Raw genomic sequence first — 27,189 nt, forward strand, 5'->3', positions numbered from 1 at the left:
AAGCAAGTGAAATACATAATAAACAAAAGTGAAATAAACAATAAAAAATGTACAGTAAACATGACACAGTAACAAAAGAATAATGACATGTTATGTCTATATACAGTGTTGGAATGATGTGTAAATAGTTCAAGTACAAAAAGGAAAATAAATAAACATAAATACAGGCTGTGTAACGGTTCTTCCTCTGAAGAAGAGGTGTAGCAGGGATCGGACCAAGACGCAGCGTAGTTATAATTCATGGTTTTTTTAATAACGAAACTATACATGAAATAGACTACAAAACAAGAAAACATGAAAACCCGAAACAGTCCCGTGTGGTACAAACACTGACACAGGAGACAACCACCCACAAAACCCAACACAAAACAGGCTACCTAAATATGGTTCCCAATCAGAGAAAATGACTAACACCTGACTCTGATTGAGAACCATATCAGGCCAAACATAGAAATAGACAAACCAGACACACAACATAGAATGCCCACTCAGCTCACGACCTGACCAACACTAAAACAAGGAAAACACACAAGAACGATGGCCAGAACGACCCCCCCCCCCTGCGGTGCCGGCTCTTGGGGCTGGACGTGGACCCCACTCCATAATTGTCTTCGTCCACCTCCTTAGCGTCCCTTGAGTGGCGACCCTTGCCGCTGACCTTGGCCTAGCAATCCTAACAACGGGCCCCACTGGACTGAGGGGCAGCTCGGGACTGAGGGGCAGCTCGGGACTGAGGTAGCTCAAGACTGAGGGGTAGCTCGGGACTGAGGGGTAGCTCGGGACTGAGGGGTAGCTCGGGACTGAGGGGAAGCTCGGGACTGAGAGGAAGCTCAGGCAGGTTGATGGATCTGGCAGATCCTGGCTGGCTGGTGGTTCTTGCAGATCCTGGCTGACTGGTGGTTCCGGCAGATCCTGGCTGACTGGCATCTCTGGCAGATCCTGGCTGACTGGCGGATCCTGGCTGAATGGCGGATCCTGGCTGACTGGCGGCACTGGCGGCTCCTGGCTGACTGGCGGCACTGGCGGCTCCTGGCTGACTGGCGGCTCCTTGCTGACTGGCGGCACTGGCGGCTCCTGGCTGACTGGCGGCACTGGCGGCTCCTGGCTGACTGGCGGCACTGGCGGCTCCTGGCTGACTGGCGGCACTGGCGGCTCCTGGCTGACTGGCGGCACTGGCGGCTCCTTTCGGACTGGCGTCACTGGCGGCGCTGGGCAGACGGGTGGCTCAGGCGGCACTGGGCAGACTGGCGACTCTGATGGCGCTGGGCAGACGGGTAGCTCAGGCGGCGCTGTTACCTGTGGCGCTGATGTTTGTGTGTTCTACGGCAATGGTGTCTAGATGGTGTCTAGATGGAATTTGTATGTGGTCCTGGGAACTAAACCTTTTTTGGAACACCATTATTTTGGCCCAGGTCTGACAGAATCTGTGCAGAAGATCTAGGTGCTGTTGTAGGCCCTCCTTGGTTGGAGACAGAAGCACCAGATCATCAGCAAACAGCAGACATTTGACTTCAGATTCTAGTATGTTGAGGCTGGGTGCAGCAGACTGTTCTAGTGCCCGCGCCAATTCGTTGATATATATGTTGAAGAGGGTGGGGCTTAAGCTGCTTCTGTCTGTCTGTCTGTCTGTCTGTCTGTCTGTCTGTCTGTCTGTCTGTCTGTCTGTCTGTCTGTCTGTCTGTCTGTCTGTCTTATACACATACACTTTCGCACAGCACAGAACACACACACACACACACACACACACACACACACACACACACACACACACACACACACACACACACACACACACACACACACACACACACACACACACACACACACACACACACGCACACATACGTCTGTCCTAGAACTAAGAGAAAAAGCAGTCCTAGAGCTAAGAGAAACCCACTGAATGCCAAAACGTCCTAACACACCTTCACTGAGAAGTCTGACTAAACAGCAACAGAGAGAAGGGGTGGGTGGGTTTAAAGACAGAGCTGCTGTGAATACAGAGGAGCAAGGAGGCCTGCTGCTATCAGAGCCAGATAACAAATAACAGCCATTAACAGAGAGCTGCACAGTGTCTCAGGGCTAATGCAGCAGAACTAAAGGCACAGATATGGCCCACCCCTACTGCAGCTCTTCCTTTGTATATGGAAATGTACTGTGAAGAAATATGAGTGTTTGAGTGTGTGTGTTTGGGGCTTTGCGGGGGTTACAAGTGGTATACAGATAGTGTGCATAGTGTGTGTGTTATCTGAAGGACATCTATGTGTTCATTGGTAGGCACCTCAGGTCTGTAAGTGGGAATAAATGGAGTGTGAAGCAGAAGAGCAGGGGGGGGACTTTGAGAAGACAAAGTGTGTGTGTGTGTGTGTGTGTGTGTGTGTGTGTGTGTGTGTGTGTGTGTGTGTGTGTGTGTGTGTGTGTGTGTGTGTGTGTCCTTTGTGGTGGCCAAAGATCACCTGGGGTCAAACCTAATTTTCCTGCAGAATTAATTACCAGATGCACACACAATTACCAGACGTCTGTGTGTGTGTGTGTGTGTGTGTGTGTGTGTGTGTGTGTGTGTGTGTGTGTGTGTGTGTGTGAGCATGTGAGTGTGTGTGTGCCTGCCTGTAGGGTTAGATTTTTCCCTGGTGTCAGTACTGTAGTCCTGGCATCTCTGATGGGGTCACTGGCACCAAACAACAGCACACACACATACATTCACCCCCATTACCCCACAGTGCTGACTGAGAGCTTTTACAGGACAGGCCGCTCAAACGCTGACACACTCAAACTCCCTCTGTCTCACTCTCTCCCTCCCTCTATTGCCCTTTTACTCAATTCCTCCATCACTCTCTCCCTCACTGGATTGAACTGGACATTATTTTCAGTGTGTTATCGTTTCTGATCATGCACTCTTAAAAAGCATGTCAGCTCCACTCTGGTGACCTAAGCACATCTGACAACAAAGACAAAACAAGCTCTAGCTCCTCCTCCTCCTCTAGCTCCTCCAGCCTCCTCTGGTGCTGTTGCCACAGTGTTCAAACAGGAGCAGAAGTAGTCTCTTGAAGCTGTTATAACCCAGGAAGGTTAGACTGTGTCTTTTCTCTCCTTTTCTTGTCCTTGACATCATGATGAATGAGAGATGTATGAACGTATTCATCTTCAGGCTTTTATGTGCAATGCCTTCCCTTGATATTCAATGCCTTCCCTTGATATTCAATGCCTTCCCTTGATTCTCCATGTTATACTACAATAGAAGCACCCCGGGCCTCTCTCAGAGCAACACTAAGGCCCGCAGGTCTCAAATCACACCTGTCTGACTCATCATAAATCCATATGTAGCGCTCCTGCCAACTTGTCAGGAAGTAGTCTTTGGTTGGGTACAGATGACAGGGTTGTGTATGTGCCTGTTGGTTTGTGGAGTTGGAAAGGGAGTGTGCGTGAGAGAGATTCTGTGTCTGTTTCACCTGGGTGTGTGCGTTTTTGGGTTATAGTGTGTAGTGTACTGTGTGTTTGTGTTTGTATTTGGGGCCAAGATATACATCTGTATGTATGGAGAAACATTTAGCAACGTGTATCATGTGTGTGTGCGCTCGCGTTGACTTAAGTGTGTGTGTGTGTGCATGCAGTGTAGTGTGTGTGTGTGTAGCAGGGAGCTGGTTGGGTCCCCTTGCCGCCCTGGGGCTTCAGAGCCCATTTCCCATTGTGCAGTGTGATAAGTTTCTCTGTCAGATCCTCCCAGCACCACTATATTTCTGATAAGCTCCGCTGACAGTTTTCCAGACCTCTGGCACAGAGATCAATTTGAGATTGATTCGGAATGCCCTGCTGGGCCGAGCTGGGAGATCAATTTGAGATGGATTGTTCACGCCAGGGGGCAAACGGCACACACCTCTCTCTCCCTCTCCCTTACTTGCTTTCTTTACCTCCCGTCACACTCCCGCCTTTCTCCTCATCCCTCTCTCCCTCCCTTCTGATCTATCTTTTTCTCATCCTCTATCACTCTCCCCATTTCCTACATCTCTCTCTCTCTCTCCTCTCCCCCCTCTCCCTCTTCCGGGGTGTGTATGTGTGTGTCAGGCAGACTGAGAAGCAGTAGGGGTAGGAATGACTCCATTAGCTCAGGGCCAGCTCCTGTGGAGTGATAAGCCTCAGGCCACCACAGATAACTCATCTGACTTGGTAATGTACACACACACAGACCACAGAGAATACGAATGGATACCCCCCCCCCGGCCTCACAAACACACGCACAAGGAAACACACACACATAGCTTAGGCCAGTTCCATTCTCTCCAGCCAAGTGACCATGGTCAGCCAACCTCCTAGCCTGTCACCCCAACTGCATTCTGAACTTATCTTAAGTCATCAGGCCCAGGACAGACCCATCTCCATCCCTTTATCCCTCCATCCCTTCACCCCATATCCACTCCTCCATCCTTTCCACCAATACATCCCATCCATCTCTGCATCCTACCACCCCACCATCCATTCACTCCATCCGTTCCTCTAATTCCCTCTCTCTGCCTCTACTCTCTGGCCCAGTGGCCAGTGTTATTACCATATGGAAACCCCCTTCCTCTATCTCTAACTAGACCCTGACCTGATCACTATATAGACCCTGACCTGATCACTATCTAGACCCTGACCTTATCTCTATCTAGACCCTGACCTTATCTCTATCTAGACCCTGACCTTATCTCTAACTAGATCCTGACCTTAACTCTATCTAGATCCTGACCTAATCTCTAACTAGACCCTGACCTTATCTCTAACTAGACCCTGACCTTATCTCTAACTAGACCCTGACCTTATCTCTAACTAGACCCTGACCTTATCTCTATCTAGACCCTGACCGTATCTCTAACTAGACCCACATCGTATCTATATCTACATCCTGACCTTATCTCTAACTAGACCCTGACCTTATCTCTAACTAGACCCTGACCTTATCTCTATCTAGACCCTGACCTTATCTCTAACTAGACCCTGACCTTATCTCTATCTAGACCCTGACCGTATCTCTAACTAGACCCACATCGTATCTATATCTACATCCTGACCTTATCTCTAACTAGACCCTGACCTTATCTCTAACTAGACCCTGACCTTATCTCTATCTAGACCCTGACCTTATCTCTAACTAGACCCTGACCTTATCTCTATCTAGACCCTGACCGTATCTCTAACTAGACCCACATCGTATCTATATCTAGACCCTGACCTTATCTCTAACTAGACCCTGACCTTATCTCTAACTAGACCCTGACCTTATCTCTATCTAGACCCTGACCTTATCTCTAACTAGACCCTGACCTTATCTCTATGTAGACCCTGACCTTATCTCTAACTAGACCCTGACCTTATCTCTATCTAGACCCTGACCTTATCTCTAACTAGACCCTGACCTTATCTCTATCTAGACCCACATCGTATCTATATCTAGACCCTGACCTTATCTCTAACTAGACCCTGACCTTATCTCTAACTAGACCCTGTCCTTATCTCTAACTAGACCCTGACCTTATCTCTAACTAGACCCTGACCTTATCTCTAACTAGACCCTGACCTTATCTCTAACTAGACCCTGACCTTATCTCTAACTAGACCCTGACCTTATCTCTAACTAGACCCTCTATCTGACCTTATCTCCATACCACCTCTGGAACCCACAAAACTGACTGGGACTGTTACTGTAGACAACACTGACCTTTACCCTCAGTCTAAGGATGTGGAACATTACAGTAGGAAGGCTGCATCTATGGAACAGAGTAGGAGGAAGACGAGTGTCTGAGCAGTGTAGTGTACAATGTTTGGGCCACCTGATATGGTTCACTTGTCTGATCTCAGAGAGCCCTCATTTACCCATTAACCTGACCCTGTTAGCAGTCAGGACCATACATAATCTAGACAAACACAGGGAGAGAAGTGAGACAACAAATCCCAGATATTAACCTTACACCCCTGGCTTGTGGACCACCAGGGAATGGGGCTGATGTCATGAGCCGTAGCCCAGTGCGTGTGCCCTTGGCTGGGTTGCCCATGCAGCCAGAGTCCCTGCAGGGAAATGGAGCCTCCACACCTGGGTGCCTCTATAAGAGCCTGTCACCACTCTATTAATCAGACTGTAACCTGGACACCAGGCCTGGGCTGAACAGTAACAGGACCCAGCGCTATGTGACACCTCATTACACTAAAGGTTTTATTCTCTCTCATCCCGGGAGTGACCACCCTCACCTCCCTAATATCACACTAGATATTATATTATATTATACCCACCACATGCCTACCCTCCTCTGACCCCTCTACTTCCCTTTTTTGCAAAGAGTGGCCACCCTCATCCCCAAATAACACACTCGCTAATCCCCCATGGCACCTTCCTACCCTGTGCCCCCTCCCTGCCCTCCCAGAGAGCTCTGGCCCTAACAAGCCAGTCTAATAGGGCGGTGTAGTATTTTAGTGGGCCATCGGCCCCAGCAGCTGCCCCTATGCCCTCCTTGCGCCCACCCCCCCTGACCCCCTTCCCCTATCCGAGCCTGTGAAAGATGGGTCTGATCACCATCCAAAGGCCAGCCCCCCCCAGTAATGAACACAGATGATGCCACAGTAGAGGAATGGAATGCATAGAGGGAGAGCAGAGTGAAAATATATAGGACCAGATGCCTAGCACACACTGCCCTGTGTTCAGTCAGACCCTCCTGCCTCATCTCATTCTCCCCACTGAGGGAAAATGGAGCAGACAGTAATGGCCGGTGTAATTCCAGGGTCCAAGCTGGACCTTTATATTTACAAGTGAATGCTTACATGGCCACAGAACAGTGCTGATGAGTGTTGAGGGTTTAGAGTTGCAGTGACTCCCTATGGACTCAGATGAAAAGGCAGGGAATTACTGTAAATGTCCATGTTAAAACTTATAGCATATACAATAATTACACAATAACAAATGTGATTGTAATACAAATTGATTCTACATGTCTTTGCTTTCACAAACACATGAGAAGCTATAGTTTGGAGCATTTGTGGTTCCTAAAGACGTTACAAATGTATTGGAAACAAGTTATCAAGTCATGTTACATGCCATGGAACATGTTAGAATTGCAAATGGAAAATGTTCATTTTGTGAATTTCCAGTAGGGAGAGGTAATAAGCAACATTTGCGGCTCTATGCGAAAAACAAGGACGCATTTGGAGTGTAGTTAGTCTTCACTCTCCTGGGCAGTTGTTTCATCCTAGTGATTCAGGGCTCTGAACTACAGAGATGTCTTATTATACTGTCCACATTCCTCAACCTTTATAAACTCACTAACTAAATCATCTGCTGTTCCATAAAAGCACAATTAGAGAAAAGAGCTGTTTGCTCATGTGATAATTTGCTGCTTACATGCTCCCTGCGCTGCCTCAAACTTCCAGCTCTTTGTGCCGTGCGTGTGTGTGTGTGTGTGTGTGTGTGTGTGTGTGTGTGTGTGTGTGTGTGTGTGTGTGTGTGTGTGTGTGTGTGTGTGTGTGTGTGTGTGTGTGTGTGTGTGTGTGTGTGTGTGTGTGTGTGTGCAAGCGTATGTGTGTAGAGAGAGAGACTGTTGGCCTTTCATAGCACCTGAGTCTCTGTGTACAGGACAAACAGTACAGTGAGCTTTTGTAGCAGTGCACTGGTGCGAACGGCAATGGCAGCTGTATCTCTGCCTCAAACAGTGTGAAACTGTGCCCCCATCCCTCATCCCACAGCTGGGCCACGCAGAGCCACATAGCCCCTGTCACCGCCTGCAGTCCTGGAGGAAACAAACGATGACAAAACCCATCCACTGTCAGGGTCATTCAAGAGCACTGTCTTCAGTGAGACAGATGAGAGAGAGTGAGGGAGAGCAAGAGAGAGCGAGACAGAGAGCCATTGCTTTGCCAATACAGCCCTTGAATTTAATTAAAAGAGAGAGAGAGAGAGAGAGAGAGAGAGAGAGAGAGAGAGAGAGAGAGAGAGAGAGAGAGAGAGAGAGAGAGAGAGAGAGAGAGAGAAAGAGAGAGGCTATAATATGATGTGATGTGTGTGACCAGGTGTGTTGCTAGGTGTTTGATGTCCATTCTATTTGAAGTGTCACACTGGACTACATGTATGAGCTGTGTCATGGTGGGAATGCTGCCTGCCTGAATGTCAGGTGTCTCTCTGCTATCTTACTCTCTTCTACATTCCATCACTGAAGTGTCTTTGCTGTGTTCAAAGCCATGTCTATGTCTGTTATCCCAGGTGTGTTACATGTCTTGTCCAAATCAATGGAGACCACTCTGTTGGAGAGAGGTGAGGGGACATGTGCAGGGGGGAGGGGACTGGGGTAGTGGGGGGGGGGGCATGGGAAGAAAAGGGGCTCCTTTGATATGAGAGGACAGCGGGTTGAGGGTTAGGGTTGTGATTGAGGCTATGGTTAGGGTTGAATCCAGGATGTGGACATGAAGCTAGGGTTAGGGTTTTGGTTGAGGGTTAAGGTTGCACGGGGAGTTGGACAAGATGCTACGGTTACGGTTAGAGTTGTGGTTGAGGCTAGGGTTGAACTGGGATGTGGACTTGAATCTAGTGTTAGGGGTTCGGGGACAGGGCTGGTCAGACAGAGAGGGTGTGGTAGAGAGCAGAAAGAGGGAGGTGTGATGCAGATTAAAGGCACCTGAAGGGCAGGGTGTGGGCGGAACATTCCTGCTATAACCACAAACGATACACCAGGGTGATTTCCATCCTTGGGGGGATCCCTGGAGCTCCCTGGGATGGACAGGGAATACTGGCATCACCATAGTATCCACACAGTTTTAAAAAGAGAAAACAGAACATCCTGCTTCATTTCACTCTATTGTGAAGGGTGGCAATATACAGTATTTGACCATGACTGTATACTATTGCTGTCCTGATATGACATATATTCCTCCAGCTATCTCAGCACGGTAACTCTAGTGGAGCTGCAGCGCTGCCTATCCAATGGCTAACAGCTAACCATAATCAGATCCAATCACATGCATGCACTTTATCAACAGATTGATTAAAACATTGACTAAGACAGCCCAGATAGAACATACAGTATGTAAGGGATAACCAATGAGGGGCTATGCGTTCTCTGGAAAATAGTGAATGACATGGAAGGTGTGCTCCACAACATGTTAGCGGAGTGGAACTGACCTTCCACAGAGTTGCATGCTTTTCCAGAGAACGCATAGCCCCTCTTTGATTATCTCTTTTATACTATGACTATAATTTAACACATTTGCTGCAAAAAATGTGTTCATTTGCAGGTAGAAATGTGTTCATTCTCCACTGCAGTAGGTAGCAAGTTTACTAGATAGCTACAGTAGTTGCCTTGGTAACCAAACAAACAGACTTGCAAGTTTATCTAACTAAACTTTTGTGGAAAATTTGATCCAAAGATTAACGTAGAGACTATTTCATTGTATAATAGAAAAATCTTCAATCAAGCAGCTGCATTGGAGATCCATCTCTGATTCCACAGGGAACAACTCAAAGAATAAATGGCTACATGTCTCTTAATAGGAGGTCATAATACAATCATACTGTTTACGCAACAGATCTTTTCTAAGAGCAACAGTTCCAGAACACAATGGCCTTGTGTTAGGGTGTCGACATAACAGGAGTCTACGCAAGGCATAACATCACAGTTCAAAACAGAAAATGTTCCTTGAGAAGTTACAACAGCTCACCCCAAATTCTGCTACAACTAAACCATCAGTCCTAGCTTGCTATTAGGAAAATCGAAATCAACAATGCCAATAATGTTTTCAAAGCGACTTTTGCTTTCAAACATAGAACATGTAAGAATGAACTAAAGCCATTTAATTCTACCGTGCAAATATACCGTGCCTTATAGGGAAATAATGCACGCTCTAAAATATCCTTCAAGCCAATCAGAAACGAGTGGTATAAATGATTATATAGGATAACAGATATTGCATTGGCAAATATGTGTGTGTGTGTGTGTGTGTGTGTGTGTTTCTCTGGTTTATCCCCATTTTTCAACAGGGGCAAACACACTGAGCAGCAACCTTAATGCTTTACCAACAACCAATCACCAGCTGGGATATTTACCACGGCAACAGGGGTGCTGCTGTAGGGCACACATAACAGAGAGGCGAGTGTGTGTGTGTGTGTGTGACACGCAGGTTGGCAGTCTAAAGTGAAGTGAAAGTGTATAAACTGATATGAGACTCACCCGTATGGATTGCTGCTGGGTCTCTTGCTGCCGGTCTTGGAACGGCTGGACTTCAGCTCTCCACTCATGCTAATGTCTGTAAAGAACAACACAACCATAGTCAGGTGTGAAAAGGTATGGCACAGTATGGCATAACTCGCTCCAGCACTACGAATACCAGGCTGTTTCTGCTTTAACCAACCATATCTTTTCTGTTTTTACTCTAGCAATTGACTTTGTTGTTGTCTTCATGTGGCATGAAAACGACAGTGGTTGGCAGAAACAGACTGGCACCCATGCCGTCTATCTACACACTGACACTAACTGTGTCTCTGTTGGCACCAACTTAGCATCAGAAACAAACATGTCTGTACATCAAGAGACTCTTGTCACAGCACATTAGCTCACTGGCGTTGAGACACATGGCAAGGGTCATTCCGACTTGCACACATATTTGCGCACGCACGCACACACACACACACACACACACACACACACACACACACACACACACACACACACACACACACACACACACACACACACACACACACACACACACACTCACACAAACACACCATCCCCGTGGCTCAATTATACAGAAGCCATCTTGATTATTGCACATGCCAGAGCAGCTCTCCCTCTATGGCGTGTGAGAGGGGATGGTGGTTCAGAGAAGAGGAAAGAGAAGAGAGGCCATTCTAATATGGACAGATGGGAGAGGGGACTAAAGCATGACTGAGCCGGCTGCAGAGTGAGAGATGTGATGGGGGAGTGTGCATCTTTGTGTGTGTGGTGGGCTTATTATTATCATTGTGGGTACTGGAAAACCCCAAAAGTACCCGCAAGGATGGTAAAAACAAGAAAAATTCCAAGGTTCCCATGAGGACAAAGGTTATTTTAGATTTAGGGTTAGGATTACAATTAGGGTTAGAATCATGTGTGTGTTTGTGTGTGTGTATGTGTGTGTGTGTGTGTGTGTGTGTGTGTGTGTGTGTGTGTGTGTGTGTGTGTGTGTGTGTGTGTGTGTGTGTGTGTGTGTGTGTGTGTGTGTGTGTGTGTGTGTGTGTGTGTGCATTTGTGTAGGTTTGCCCTCCCCTTTTTATATCCTGACCAAGCCTATTTGCCTGTCCTCCAGGGTCTGGGTGTGACCTAGGTCTCCTCCACCTTCATGGCCCGGATCGGGCTCTCCCTGGTGGGGTTGGCAGGGTGGGTCAGGCTGGCAAAGTGGCAGTATTCTGGAGCTCAGGCCCAGGGCCGGCCTCGCTTCCCACAGTGACAGCATGTCTGATAAACGGAGCTGTGTTGCCTAATTGCCCTCCGTCTGTCACAGGGAAATGTATGGGCTCTCAGTCTGCAGAGTTTTGACAACGCACCCCGCCGTCCACTGCCTCCTGTCCACATCCAGTGGCACACATGGGTCAACAACCACCTACAGACAGATACAGTATGCACAAACAAGTAAAGTATACACACTGCTGGCAGAAATATGCCTTGGTGAACGACATTTCTAACTATTTTATGTCTTCTGAAGAGACATTTAGAAGAGCATTTGAAACCACCCCCCAAGCCCACAGCTATACCCTATCAAAACGAAGTCAGAATAAGCCATTAGTAGCATTGAGATGCATCACTATAACATTAACCCCACAGGCTTCAGTAGTGACTACAACAAGGCTGTGGGAATAGTGTACCTCGTGTTTTGTTTACTGAGCCAATCGATTACATGATAAAGCCTTTACAGACAGACAGACAGACAGACAGACAGACAGACAGACAGACAGACAGACAGACAGACAGACAGACAGAGCCCACGCATCCTGCTCTACAGGGGACCAGCCTCAAGAGAGAGGGATGGCAATTCGATTTCCCTACTGCCTTCTCCATTGTAACACAAAGCAGGATGCCTCTCAACGTTAAAAAATACAACTACAAAGCTTTCAATGTCTGCAGGGGACAGAACATTATTAGCGTCACAATAATTTTGACTTTGCTGTTGAGTTCTTTTTTTTCGCTGTTTGAGATACTTTTTGACTCGTAAGCAACCTGACCAGTGGTGAGTGGGTGGTTTGAAGTACAGTAGACCAACATGGAGCCTAGAGGAAACCTATCACTCTCATGAACCTGGTTGTATAAGTTCAAATAACCAGCAGTATGTTGCTACATTTTCATTCAATTTCACATCTTGCAACTCTCAGTGTCTCATCTCGCCATAACTCTGCACTACAGAAAACTCCTGTATAGTTTTTGATCATTTCAATGTTCTCATTTTGAGTGGGCAAGACTGCTCCCAAGCCACATGGTTCCGTATAGTTAAACCTAGAATAGTCAAAATGGGGAAGAAGAGGAGAAGAGACAGGCTCTGAGCTGGGGGAATGAGAGGCTCTGAGCTGGGTGAATGAGACAGGCTCTGAGATGGGTGAATGAGACAGGCTCTGAGCTGGGGGGATGAGACAGGCTCTGAGATGGGTGAATGAGACAGGCTCTGAGCTGGGGGAATGAGACAGGCTCTGAGCTGGGGGAATGAGACAGGCTCTGAGCTGGGGGAATGAGACAGGCTCTGAGCTGGGTGAATGAGACAGGCTCTGAGATGGGTGAATGAGACAGGCTCTGAGCTGGGGGGATGAGACAGGCTCTGAACTGGGGGATGAGAATGAGCTTGGGGAATGAGACAGGCTCTGAGCTGGGGGGATGAGACAGGCTCTGAGCTGGGTGGGATGAGACAGGTTCTGAGCTTGGGAAATGAGACAGGCTCTGAATGGGGGAAGACAGGCTCTGAACTGGGTGAATGAGACAGGCTCTGAGCTGGGGGAATGAGACAGGCTCTGAGCTTGGGAATGAGAAGGCTCTGAGACAGGCTCTGAGCTGGGGGAATGAGACAGGCTCTGAGCTGGGTGAATGAGACAGGCTCTGAACTGGGTGAATGAGACAGGCTCTGAGCTGGGGGAATGAGACAGTCTCTGAGCTGGGGGAATGAGACAGGCTCTGAGCTTGGGGAATGAGACAGGCTCTGAGCTGAGGGAATGAGACAGGCTCTGAGCTTGGGGAATGAGACAGGGCTCTGAACTGGGTGAATGAGACAGGCTCTGAACTGGGTGAATGAGACAGGCTCTGAGCTGGGGGAATGAGACAGGCTCTGAGCTTGGGGAATGAGACAGGCTCTGAGCTGGGGGAATGAGACAGGCTCTGAGCTTGGGGAATGAGACAGGGCTCTGAACTGGGTGAATACACGCATAACTGTAAGTCGCTTTGGATAAAAGTGTCTGCTAAAACGGCATATATTATTATATTCCCAGCTCCTGAACCATTAACAGATTACCAAACCATATTCCCCGCCCCTGAGCAATCTACAGACAACCAAACCATCTTACCCACTCCTCAGCCATCTCAAAAATAGCAAGAAGGCTGTGCTTACACAGGCAGCCCAGTTCTGATATTTTTTTGGGTTGGTCTTTGGACCAATCACATCAGATCTTCTCATATCAGATCTTTTTCAGAGCTGATCTGATTAGTCCAGAGAGCAATTAGGGGGGGGGGGGGAGTCTGAATTGAGATACCTGTGTAAATGCAGCAAAAGTCTTCCCCACTCCCGAGCCATATACAGCAGACCACACTGCATGCGCCTCCCTCCGAGCGAAACCAACTGTCACTCATCAGGAGCTGCCAATCAGTGGGAGCACTATCTGGGCGCGTTCTGCTGCCAAGTCGGTAAATTGCATCAACAAATGATGAATTCCTGCCAGTTCACGCTGGGTTAAACAAAAGTGTTACAGTTGTCCACAAAAAAAGGACACTGCTGACTGAAGTGGAAAAGGCTTCAAATTCAAATTGAACAAATAAATGTTTGGGGGAGTGTTGTGCTAATAATCGGGAGGTGTGAATTGCAGACAATTACCACGTGCCATGTGCTCAGATAGAAGCCGTAGCTATTAGCCCAAACAAACAAAACCATGTTTTAAAGTGGCACTCCAGTCAGCTTTTCACCTCATTTATCACCTGATTTACAAACAGTAGCGGTGCCTGGGTAAAATAACTAGAGAAGCCACGCCCCCCCATAACCTGTTAATTCATAGGCCTAAATGCCGAGACAATAAGAAGACACAGAGGCAGAATAAATTCAACCACACCTTATTTTTTTTCCACAAAACCGGAGAGCAACCTCTGTCCAGTGAAGTCCACAAAGCATATTGCATGTACAGTAACAGACAGTTACATGACCTACAGCAGGGTCAAGCAAGTTAATGTTTCCCACATTTTCGGACCACTAAATAACTATTGATTTAGAACCACAGAGAGTTACTGCAAGCCGCAAGGATAACAGAAGCTGCCTCCCCTATTCCTGCACCATTTCAACTTCAACATTTCAACATCATCAAATCACCTACAGTATGCTTAGCCCAATACAGTGACAACAAAAAGATACCAAAAATAATTTTGTCCAATCAACATAAGCTAAATATGATGTGGCTGTCCATGGTTCTGATTTCTGTGCATGTGTGTTTGTGTGCATGAGCGTCCGTGCAAGTAGAGAAACATGTTGACTCACCCTACTTGTAGAGAAACGCCAATGCCATCCTGCTCTCTTTCATGTTGAAGAAACGGTCTATGACTGTCAAATAAAATTTGATTTGATACAGTACAGTCGTGGCCAAAGGTTTTGAGAATGACACAAATATTAATTTTCACAAAGTTTGCTGCTTCAGTGTCTTCAGATATTTTTGTCAGATGTTACTATGGAAAACTGAAGTATAATTACAAGCATTTCATAAGTGTCAAAGACTTTTATTGACAATTACATGAAGTTGATGCAAAGAGTCAATATTTGCAGTGTTGACCCTTCTTTTTCACGACCTCTGCAATCGCCCTAGCATCCTGTCAATTAACTTCTGGGCCACATCCTGACTGATGGCAGCCCATTCTTGCATAATCAATGCTTGGACTTTGTCAGAATATGTGGGTTTGTGCTTGTCCACCCGCCTCTTGAGGATTGACCACATGTTTTCAATGGGATTAAGGTCTGGGGAGTTTCCTGGCCACGGACCCAAAATATTGATGTTTTGTACCCCGAGCCACTTAGTTATCACTTTTGCCTTATGGCAAGGTGCTCCATCATGCTGGAAAAGGCATTGTTCGTCACCAAACTGTTCCTAGATGGTTGGGAGAAGTTGCTCTCGGAGGATGTGTTGGTACCATTCTTTATTCATGGCTGTGTTCTTAGGCAAAATTGTGAGTGAGTCCACTCCCTTGGCTGAGAAGCAACCCCACACATGAATGGTCTCGGGATGCTTTACTGTTGGCATGACACAGGACTGATGGTAGCCCTCACCTTGTCTTCTCAGGACAAGCTTTTTTCCGGATGCCCCAAACAATCGGAAAGGGGTTTCATCAGAGAAAATGACTTTGCCCCAGTCCTCAGCAGTCCAATCCCTGTACCTTTTTCAGAATATCAGTCTGTCCCTGATGTTTTTCCTTGAGAGAAGTGGCTTCTTTGCTGCCCTTCTTGACACCAGGCCATCCTCCAAAAGTCTTTTGCCTCACTGTGCGTGCAGATACACTCACACCTGCCTGCTGCCATTTTTGAGCAGGCTCTGTACTGGTGGTGCCCCGATCCCGCAGCTGAATCAACTTTAGGAGATGGTCCTGGCGCTTGCTGGACTTTCTTGGGTGCCCTGAAGCCTTCTTCATAACAATTGGACCACTCTCCTTGAAGTTCTTGATGATCCGATAAATGGTTGATTTAGGTGCAATCTTACTGGCAGCAATATCCTTGCCTGTGAAGCCCTTTTTGTGCAAAGCAGTGATGACGGCACGTGTTTCCTTGCAGGCAACCTTGGTTGACAGAGGAAGAACAATGATTCCAAGCACCACCCTCCTTTGGAAGATTCCAGTTTGTTATTCAAACTCAATCAGCATGACAGAGTGATCTCCAGCCTTGTCCTCGTCAACACTCACACCTGTGTTAACGAGAGAATCACTGACATGATGTCAGCTGGTCCTTTTGTGGCAAGGCTGAAATGCAGCTGAAATGTTTTTTTTGAGATTCAGTTCATTTGCATGGCAAAGAGGGACTTTGCAATTAATTGCAATTCATCCGATCACTCTTCATAACATTCTGGAGTATATGCAAATTGCCATCATACAAACTGAGGCAGCAGACATTGTGAAAATTAATATTTGTGTCATTCTCAAAACTTTTGGCCGCGACTGTACATGCTTTTATTTTTTGTTGTCCTAGGCTACCTTGCTAAAATGCTTGCTCACTAGCCTAACTTCCTTTCATGGGCAACTTTAGCTAGTTAACATTAACCTTCTACAACTAGCATGTTGAACTTCCATTCTCTCAGGCCAGGGGCACAACAATGTATGAATTAATGGTTGGATCAGAATCACCATTATAATCATTGGCCAGTATGGAGAATTAATGAAAACCACAAGTCCATATCCCTATCTCCATCCAAGGCTAATTTAGGAAAGAGACACATTTAGCTAGCTGGATAGCTAGCCACTGGAAGATAAAAAAACACAACAATTTTCTGTCAATTACTTTCAATGGGATTTGATAGGAGGGAAGCCAAATCCAAGCTGGCTTCCCTTGACACTTTTTTTGGTGTGCCAGAACCATTCACAGTTGAGCTCGCTCAGTATAGCTCAATGCGGTTTGGCAAATTTTGTATACTATTTTTGTCAAGAGGGGGCCAGACGCTCGCTGGCTTCCCTTGCCTTCAATGCTGCGGAAGGCAACAATGTCATACTTGTTTGGACCAGACAGCATCAGATAGATGGCCTACACATATAGAGACATAGGCGTGCTTTCTCCTGTGATATACATTCAGCCTCTTGCGAATTGAAGGAAAATTATGAAACACAGAGAGATGAAAGATCTATCTTTTTTTCTTGATACATTTTTTGGGGGGAAGCCTGGCTTCCCTTGGCATCCATTAATACGCATCACTGTTTATAAAACAAAAGGCACATCTCAATAGGTGGTCCAGGTAAGTCATGACATTGCAGTGGTGGGGTGGGGCATTCCTCTTTTGTTCTCTACTGCTCCTCAAGCAAGGGGTAGGCCGATGACATCACGGGTTCCCATCAGAACAACTCATTGAATGCCCTACTCCTTGAAGTTTACAGTTGTGTCTAAAAAGCACAATTTTACTCAAAAAATCATGTTTTACCCTTTAGTGTCTGCACTTTACAGTATTTATACTAGGGATATCACTTTAACAGTAAACCTTCCTACATTTCTGGAGGATATCTTTCAAATGTATGTGCATCCAGGTGTACTTATGTGGGTGAGTCAACTTATTTGAATGATATTATTTCCCTTTCCTGCAGTCAAATGAACAAATCGCCCTCTAGCGACTTCATGGGTGGAATATTATTCATATTTTTCATAAATCCATAATTAATAAACATGATTAAAAAAAAAGCCAAAAATCTGGTGTTTCTATATCAAAAAGTGTTGTTATATTTCAGTCTTCTGTGATGCATATACAGTCTAATATTGGGATGCATCTCAAAATGTAATACACTTCAACTGTATATCAGACATGGTGCAGGTGTGTTATTTTGTTTAAGACCATAACCATCTGTGTGAGGTGTATACTTTTGTTTCAAAGTAGATTTGCCAAGAAACACTGTGAGCCTGATTTAGCCCACTGCAGTTTAAGAAAGTGTGCTCCATTTGAAGTAGAAATCATTTTTTTACATAAAACTTTATTACATAAAACAAAATATGTAAAAATTTTAAAACTACAGGAAATAGATTGACTGCTATGTTAAACACCTGCAGTCATGGCTGCTTTGGTTGTCAACAGCATTGTGGCTGTTGTAATATTTTGACTGTAGAAAAACCATGTCTCTTAAAATACATCCTCCAGTGATTTATTTTACTTTTCCTGTTGAAGATAAAAGTTGCCCCTGATCTCCTTCTCACTTCCGTCTCTGCATTTAGCTATTCAGATATTCTGTATCTTTATTGATTTTGTAAGAGCAGACATTGCAATGTTTTCAGTTGATGGCAACCTACAATGGTGTTATGCAAAGTGTGCTTGTCAAACATGATGTGAGTATTTTTGCCTTCCATAACCAATGCTACGATGAGAACATGTACTATATATAAATGGCCTGTAACACAGTTAAATGCAATATGACAATACAAGTCAATTGGTTTCAAGGAACAACAACAATGACAGGGAGAGATGAAAGGAAACAAAAGCAATACAATGCAATTAGCTTTCCCACTGTGATCTCAATCCAAACACATTCCAGGATGCCTCTCAACACTAAAAACATCTAAAACACTACCACAAAGCTTTTAATGTCTGCTGGGGATAGAACAGGACTAGAGTGACAAGAGTGACCATTTTTGACACTTGTGTGTTCTGTTGTTGTTGTCTAAATGGCAGGCTTCCAGAGGGGGCATTAGCACTATTGGGGTGGAAGAGCATTTTGTGTTGAGGGGTCTGTGAACAGAGGACCCACCTGCACAGAGGACATGCACAGATTGAGAGTCTATTAAGGAAAAACCAGGGAGGATGCTAACAGACTCAAAGTGGTCACATACACATACAATACATGGATGAGGCTATAGGACCGTCACCACAGTGCAGCCAGTGCACACATTAGTTGGCCAGGCACCCTGAGCAGATTAGTCAACCCAGAGTCAGGATGTGGGATGGACACACAAACACGTGTAGGGTTGCAAAAATACGCTAACTTTCCCAAAATTCTGTGGTTTTGCAGAAATTCCAATTGAAAGATTCCTGAAATCAGGAGAGAATAAGCAGAAATTCCGGAAACCTCCAACCAGGATTTCTAAAAAAAAACAGTGAATTTTTGCAAAGTTCCTAGGATTTTTCAAACCTACACAGATGGTACTTTATAACATGAACACAGGTCTACAGTAAAAAAACAAACAGTCATCGACAAGATGTTCTATGCATATTTTTCTATTTAATTCCTTATGGAATTTCTGATTAGAGTAAAACAGCAGGGGTAGGAATGAACTATTGTAAGAAACACTAACTCCACTTTTTCAACCCCACTATTGAGGTAACATGGAAAACACACAAATTCCAATTCAGTTCCTAATCTGACAAAATGAACAATGCATTGACCTCGATTCTGATGATCCCTTGTTCATAAGTTTATCTCCACAATCTCTGTGTTGAAGTCTGTGAACATGATGACAAAGAGGCCAGAAAGGGTGGAGGACTCGGTATAGAATCTCATCAACCACGAAACCAGTAAACTGAAACAGAGATGCGTCATCAAACAAGCGGCTGCAGCCAGTGACTGTCTGTCAGTGTGACCAAAACCAAGGTCACATGAAATGAGTTGTAATCATAACCACAGGATTATAAATCCATAATCCCTACTGCCGTGTTCTGACTGACTGTTGGCTCCTGCATCTCCCACCGACCTCTACTCTGCCTCACCACCAGCTATGGTAAATGCTCATATCTAAAGCCAGCTTAATCACATTACCTGGAAGAGAGGAGGATATGCATAAGCAAAAACATCCTACTTGGATGTTTTGTTTTTTATTAGTATTTTACTAAGGCAAATACTGTGACCTCTTAAACCCGGAGTCAAGCCCCCGATGTGGAAAAGATGATGTAACGAGAGCAATGAGCTGTGGAGTGGAGTGGAGTGACATTTTGGCAGTTTTGTGCGCTCCAGGAACAGATGAATTGTGGGGGATCCTGCACAGCGTGGAGCCCTGTGTGTTTTTGGCAAGTGGCACCGCCTATCACACACACGAGGCTGGCATTCTGCAGTGGCAGAGTGGGTAGTTTGTCAAACAGGACTGTTAAAGCACTGCCCACCTGCCTGTTCACATCATGCTGACACATAATGCAAAGTCTCTACCATCGTGCTGTTCTCAGATCTGACTTCCTGGATCACTCCCATCTGCTTTCTCTGACAGGAGTCCTGGTCCATTTGATCTCAGATCAGAGTCTGCTGACAGGTTTCTTACTGACGATATCACCAGCTGAGCAACCACCAACATCACTGTCATAACAATAGGCCTAACAAAGCAGCATGACGGGGAGTGGGCGTGAGAGGGAGAGAGAGGATGGAGAAAAAGACGGGGGAGAGACAGTTGAAAGAGAGAGAAAGGGGAGTAGAGGAGAGAGAGAGAGAGAGAGAGAGAGAGAGAGAGAGAGAGAGAGAGAGAGAGAGAGAGAGAGTTAGAAAGACAGTAGAGAGAGGTACATCACAGGAATCCTGACAGAGAGCGAGAGAGAGAGAGAGAGAGAGAGAGAGAGGAGAGAGCGAGAGAGAGAGAGAGAGAGAGAGATAGTATAGGTTAGAAAGGTATATCACAGCGATCCTGACAGTTGCATTATTGCCCTTACAAAACATCACATTAAAAAATCACATTAAAAAAACACATGATTTTCAGACACGTGTGAACAAATCACATGAATTGTTTATTACTTTGACATTTTCATGGTTTTCGGACATGAGTAACACATTGACTGCCACATTATCAGGTTAGCCTACTGTAACTATAAATGTCTTCTTAAGTCATCATAGAAAGTGTGCATGTTCAAGATAGCATGCAAAGTTCGCAGGTCTGTTGAGATCTTCACAATTTCTAAAATTATCTGTGCAGAGTCTTGAACATCATTGACCATTGGCGCTAGGCCTATGTACTTTTAATGTAATCTCAACTACAATCCAGGTCATTTGGTTGTGCTGTTAGTTGAAGCACAGTGATGACACATTAAGTTGTATAAATACAAAACACCTGACATTATATTCCCATTTGAACTGTGTTGTGATTTTAAATGGTTGAAAGCATAGTAATAACACATGTAATTCAACAAACTTCAGCCTGTTTTTTTTAGTGGGTAAATAAAGGTTGAAATTTCATTGATCAACCAAATATGACGTGGTGTGCCCAGTGGGGACGTACCACAGCCTCTATTCTATTGTCTCCTCCTTTAATCATTTATGTTCATTGAGATTCAATAAATAACACTTTCATTTTTCCATAGAATAGCCCCAGCTATTTCCCTAGTGTTGAACGTAGTCAATCAAACAGTCAATCAGTCAATCAATCAGTCAGTCAGTCAGTCAACCAGTCAGTCAGTTAGTCAACCAGTCAGTCAGTCAACCAGTCAGTCAATCAGTCAGTCAGTCAATCAGTCAGTTAGTCTGTCAGTCAGCTTACAAAGAGGCAGGGAGCCATGGGCACACACACACACATTGGCTCAGGGGCATGGCAGCGCAGCTTACACAAAGAGCAGAACCACTGGAGCGGCTGAGTTTCTGATACAAGCTGCCTGGCCGTACCTCTCTCACCGCATTCTTGGACATACTTCTTTCAACGTTCAATATGACTTTTTCTAGTAATATACATGTATACTGTATGCTGTAAGGACACCGCACACTGCCCTCTGAGAGCTTCAGAGAGATATTAGTGTAGGTCTCTCCCTGGTGTGAAGGGTGGACCAGTCTCAGGGGTCTGTCTGGTGAGCCTGCTTGTGCTGCTGTGTTTATTTATTCATACCACCTATTCTCTAATGGATCTACTCTAACAGCTCTCACTACATACACCCTCACAAAAAAGCGTCATCCGGGTTAGGGGAGGGTTTAGCCGGGGTAGGCCGTCATTGTAAAATAAGAATTTGTTCTGTTTGCAATGTTTCTACCGGTTGGAATTAGGGTGACCAAATCTTAAAAACCCAAATGCTGGTCAAGGGAAAGATTTTGCGTGACATTATCAGAACAGTGGACATAAAAAAAAAATTGGGGGGGGGGGGGCAGGTTAATGGATCACATTGAAATGGCGACATGGTTCTGCTATATGAAGGTCACTTCCTATTAAAGGGGCAATCCACAGTTGCTACATACATTTTTGGACTTATAAATGAATGATATGTACCCATTGATTCTTGAAGAATATAGGAGTATACAGAGCCTTCAGAAAGTATTCACAATCCTTGACTTTTTCCACATCTTGTTGTGTTGCAGCCTGCATTTAAAATGGATTCAATTGAGATTCTTTTTGTCACTGGCCTTCACACAATACCCCATAATGTCAGTGGAATTATGTTTAAAAATGTGCTTTAATTTAAAGCTGAAATGTCTTCAGTCAATAAGTTTTCAACCCCGTTCTTATAGCCAGTTGTGGAAAAATACTTAAGTAAAGGTAAAGATACCTTAATCGAAAGCGAAAGTTATCCAGTAAAATACTACTTGAGTAAAAGTCTAAAAGTATTTGGTTTTAAATAAGTATCAAAAGTAAATCTAATTGCTCAAATTTAATTAAGTATCACATTTCAAATTCCTTATATTAAGCAAAACAGATGGCATGATTTTGAAAATTCATTTGTATTTACGGATAGCCAGGGGACTCTAACACTCAGACATCATTTACAAACATAGTACTTTTTTATTTAGTGAGTCCGTCAGATCAGAGGCAGTAGAGATGGCCAGGGATGTTCTCTTGATAAGTGTGTGAATTGGACCATCCTGTCCTGCTAAGCATTCAAATATTAACTAGTACTTTTGGGTGTCAGGGAAAATGTATGGAGTAAAAGTACATTATTTTCTTTAGGAATGTAGTAATATAAAAGTTGTAAAAAATATGAATAGTAAAGAAAAGTACAGACAGATACCACCCAACAAATGCTTAATTAGTACTTTAAAGTATTTTTACTTAAGTACTTTACACCACTGGTTATGGCAAGCCTAAATAAAGTTCAGGAGTAAAAATGTGCACATAATAAGTTGCATGGACTCCCGCTTTGTGCAATAATAGTGTTTAACATGACCTTTGAATGACTACCACATCTCTGTACCGCACACATACAATTATCTATAAGGTCCCTCAGTCGATTAGTGCTTATCAAACACAGAATCATCAACAAAGACCAGGGAGGTTGTCCAATGCCTCATAAAGAAGGGCACCTATTGGTAAATGGGTAAAACATTTTAAAGCAGACATTGAACATCCCTTTGAACATGGTGAAGTTATAAATTACACTTCAGATGGTGTGTCAATACACCCAGTCACTACAAAGATACATGCGTCCTTCCTAACTCAGTTGCCGGAGAGGAAGGAAACTGCTCAAGGATTTCACCATTTAAAAAAAATTACCTTAATTTTACTAGGCAAGTCAGTTAAGAACAAATTCTTATTTTCAATGACAGCCTAGGAACAGTGGGTTAACTGCCTGTTCAGGGGCAGAACAGCAGATTTGTACCTTGTCAGCTCGGGGGTTTGAACTTGCAACCTTTCAGTTACTAGTCCAATGCTCTAACCACTAGGCTACCCTGCTGCCCCATTAGGTCAATGGTGACTTTAAAACAGTTACAGAGTTGAATGGCTGTGATAGGATAGTAGAAAACTGAGGATGGATCAACAACATTGTAGTAACTCCACAATACTAACCTAAATGAAAGAATGAAGCCTGTACAGAATGAAAATATTCCAAAACATACATTCTGTTAGCAATAAGGCACTAAAGTAAAACTTCAAAAACGGTGGCAAAGAAATGTCCTGAATACAAAGGGTTATGTTTTGGGAAAATGCAACACGACACATGACTGAGTACAACTCTTCATATTTATTTTCAAGCATGGTGGTGGTTGCATCCTGTTATGGGTATGCTTGTCATCAGCAATGGTTAGGGAGTTTTGTGGGGGGATGAAAAGAAATGGAATAGAGTTAAGCACAAGCAGAATCGTAGATGAGAAACTGGCTCAGTCTGCTTTCCAACAGACACTGAGAGACAAATTCACCTTTCAGCAGGAAAATAACCTTAAACACAAGGTCAAATATACGCAGGAGTTGCTTACCAAGACGGCATTGAATGTTCCTGAGTGGTGTAGTTACAGTCTTGACTTAAATCGGTTTGAAAATATCTGACAAGACTTGGCTGTCTAGCAAAGATCAACACCCAACTTGACAGATCTTGAAGAGCTTAAAAATGAAGAACGTACAAAAATGGTACAATCCAGGTGTGCAAAGCTCTTAGAGACTTACCCAGAAAAATTCACAGCTGTAATCACTGCCGAATTTGATTTTGACATGGATTGGCTCAGTGTGAATAATTATGGGGTGTGAATACTTATGTAAGTTAGATATTTCTATATTTCATTTTCAATACATTTGCAAATATTTCTAAAAACATGTTTTCACTTTGTCATTATGGGCATAGGTTATTATATGACAGATCTTTTTTTAAATATTGAATCAATTTTGAATTCAGGCTGTTACAAAATGTGGAATAAGTCAAGGGGTTTGAATACTTTTTGAAGGCACTGTAAATTCATTCTTAGTTCAGCTATCGTACCCCATTTGAACCCAAAATATAAGCTTGATATACTCCAACGTTTGTAAACAAAGTAAATGTAAACAACCACTGTATAGCCTAAAAATGATATATGTTGATATCATGGATGGTCAGTCCTTGCCCCCAACAGTGTATTCTATGGATTTGAGAGTGGTTGCATTTCTCCAGACCCATCCCTCAGCTTTCACTGAAATTGTGCGGGTGAGAACACTTTGTTAAGGTTTCAATTAAGGACTGCCACTTTAAACACCTTTAATAGACTAATGGTGTTATTATATGGTATAATACTATAGTGAGTGAGTTACGCTTGTGCCATTAATATCAAGCAAAACTTCTGAAGTCGACAACAACATTCTTAGTAATGCAAACACAAACAATGATATTGAGAGCAAAACAAAATTTTACAAGGAAATAATAAAAAATGAATTGTAAATGGATACAAAAAAAAAACATTTGCAGTGAAACATTTGTTATGATTACATAATTCAATAAAACGGCTGCCTTCTCCTGACAATTTTCCCTATGTTTGGTCATGTTGCCCTGGCCTTCGCTTTTGCTGCCTTTTTTCAGTTGCTGCCTTTTTTCCCATTTGTAAGTTTTGGCACATTCATTCCAGAAACATAGCACTCTGCATCCCACTGCTGGTTTGCTTCTGAAGCTATGCAGTTGGTCCTGGTTGGTCCCTGGATGGGAGACTGGAAGTGGTGTAAAAATGAACATGACACACAATTGATGTTAATGTTCATTTTCATGTTAATTTTCATGTATTTTTTCCTCATGATATTTTTCCACAAACGTGACTTATTTTCCCACGTTTATTTTCAGCTTCATCCATACTGACCCTGCTTACCTTCAGAAGCAAACCAGCAGTGAGATGTATGGTGCTGGAATGAATATGCCAAAACTTAAAAAGGGAAGAAAACCTCATTGAACATAAATGATTAGAAGAGGAGAGAATAGAATATGTGGTATCCCCACTGGGCACACCACGTCATTTCAACGTCAACATGTGGGTAATATTTGGTTGAGATGTTGATCAATGAGATTTCAACCTTTATTCACCCACTCAAAAGGACAGCCAGAAGTTGGTTGAATTCCCCATGTGTTATCACTATGCTTTCAACCATCTAAAACACAGGTAGGCAACCCTGGTCCTGGAGTGCAGCAGGCACTTCATGTGTTTGATTTAACCCACCTGGACGACCAGGTGTGTTGAATTTAGGCAATCACTGAACTGATCAATTAGCTCAGTTGGTCTGGTGTGGGGACTAGTTGGAACAGAATCCTGCAGTACTTGCGGCAATCAAGGAACAGGGTTGCCTAGCCCTGATCTAAAAGCACAACCAAATTCCACAGGAAAAACAGTTTTTTTGTTTACTTGTTATCAAAATGTGTTATCACTGCACTTTCAACCATTTCAAAGGACTACGAAGTTCAAATGGGAATACAATGTCAGATGTTTTGTATTTATACAACAACTTCATGTGTCATCACTGTGCTTCATCTAACAGCACAAGCAAATGACCTGGATTGTATTTGAGATTACATTAAAAGTACATAGGCCTAGCGCCAATGATCAATGCTTTTCAAGACTCTGCACAGATTATTATAGAAATTGTGAAGATCTCAACAGACCTGCGACCTTTGCATGCTATCTTGAACATGCGCACTTTCTATGATGACATAAAAAGACATTTATAGTTACAGTAACTTTAAAATGAGACCATGGATGTGTTACTAATTTTAAGGTTGAATAAATACTGTTACATTAGTTTGTAAGATGTCTTAACTTTAGACTATTTACTGTATTACAAAAGTCATATTGAATTGTGTTTGGATGACAAAGCAACCAAACATCAACATTTGAATTATATCTAATGCTTGGATAGTTTATTCTGAGCCACTGGCTTAATCCTATTCTTTAACTTTTATTTTTGGTTTAGTTGGAGATGTGAATCCAACATAGGTCTATTTGTTAACTTGTTGATATGTTAATAGGCTACTTGCAGTATTTCAAAGTGTAATTGAATTGCTTTTGGTTATAAATAAACATTTGAAGGAGATTTGTATTTTGTACCACTGACTTATTCTGGCTTTAATTCCAGTTTGTCTACTAATTAATAATTATATGTTGGATTCATGTTTCCATCTCAACCAATAATCAAAGTTAAAGAATATGACTAAATTAATTTAAATTGCATTTAAAGTTTGATTGGATTTAATTTAGTCATTTTCTTTAACTTTGGGGATTTTGGGTTGAGATGGGGATGTGAATCAAACATGTCAATTAATACATTATTAGACCAACTGGAATTAAAGCTAAGTCAGTGGCACAGATGGAACTATCCAAGCAGAAGATCTCCTTTAAATGTTGATATTTGGTTGCACTGACAACCAAACACAATTCAATATCCAGTTTGTCTACAGATGAATAATGTATATGTTGGATTCATCCATCTCAACCAAAAAGTTAAAGAATACGACTAAATCTAATCAAACTTTAAATGCACTTTAAATAAAGCTTGATTTGATTTAGACCTATTCTTTGTCTTAGATTTTTGGTTCTGATGGAGACATGAATCTAACGTATCAATTATTAATTTATAGACAAACAGTGAATGTATTTAGCTATTAAGAGATCTCTCCATAATCATTTTCACGACAGCACATTGGTAGTAGTCAGTGATAAATAGAAAATATGGATTTGGTTAAAACCCTGA

General features: G+C 43.7%; 1 protein-coding gene across 1 annotated transcript in view; it reads right to left on the bottom strand.

The window, feature by feature from the left end:
- Positions 1-27,189, bottom strand: part of LOC135558616 (RNA-binding Raly-like protein) — a 70,199-nt gene that overhangs the window by 35,653 nt on the left and 7,357 nt on the right. Inside the window, exon 2 of the mRNA XM_064992559.1 lies at positions 10,176-10,251. Within this exon, the coding sequence (XP_064848631.1) occupies positions 10,176-10,251 (76 nt within the window). The remainder of the gene's footprint in view (positions 1-10,175; positions 10,252-27,189) is intronic.

The sequence above is a fragment of the Oncorhynchus masou genome, chromosome 2, assembly GCF_036934945.1.
Source record: "Oncorhynchus masou masou isolate Uvic2021 chromosome 2, UVic_Omas_1.1, whole genome shotgun sequence".
Taxonomy (NCBI): domain Eukaryota; kingdom Metazoa; phylum Chordata; class Actinopteri; order Salmoniformes; family Salmonidae; genus Oncorhynchus; species Oncorhynchus masou.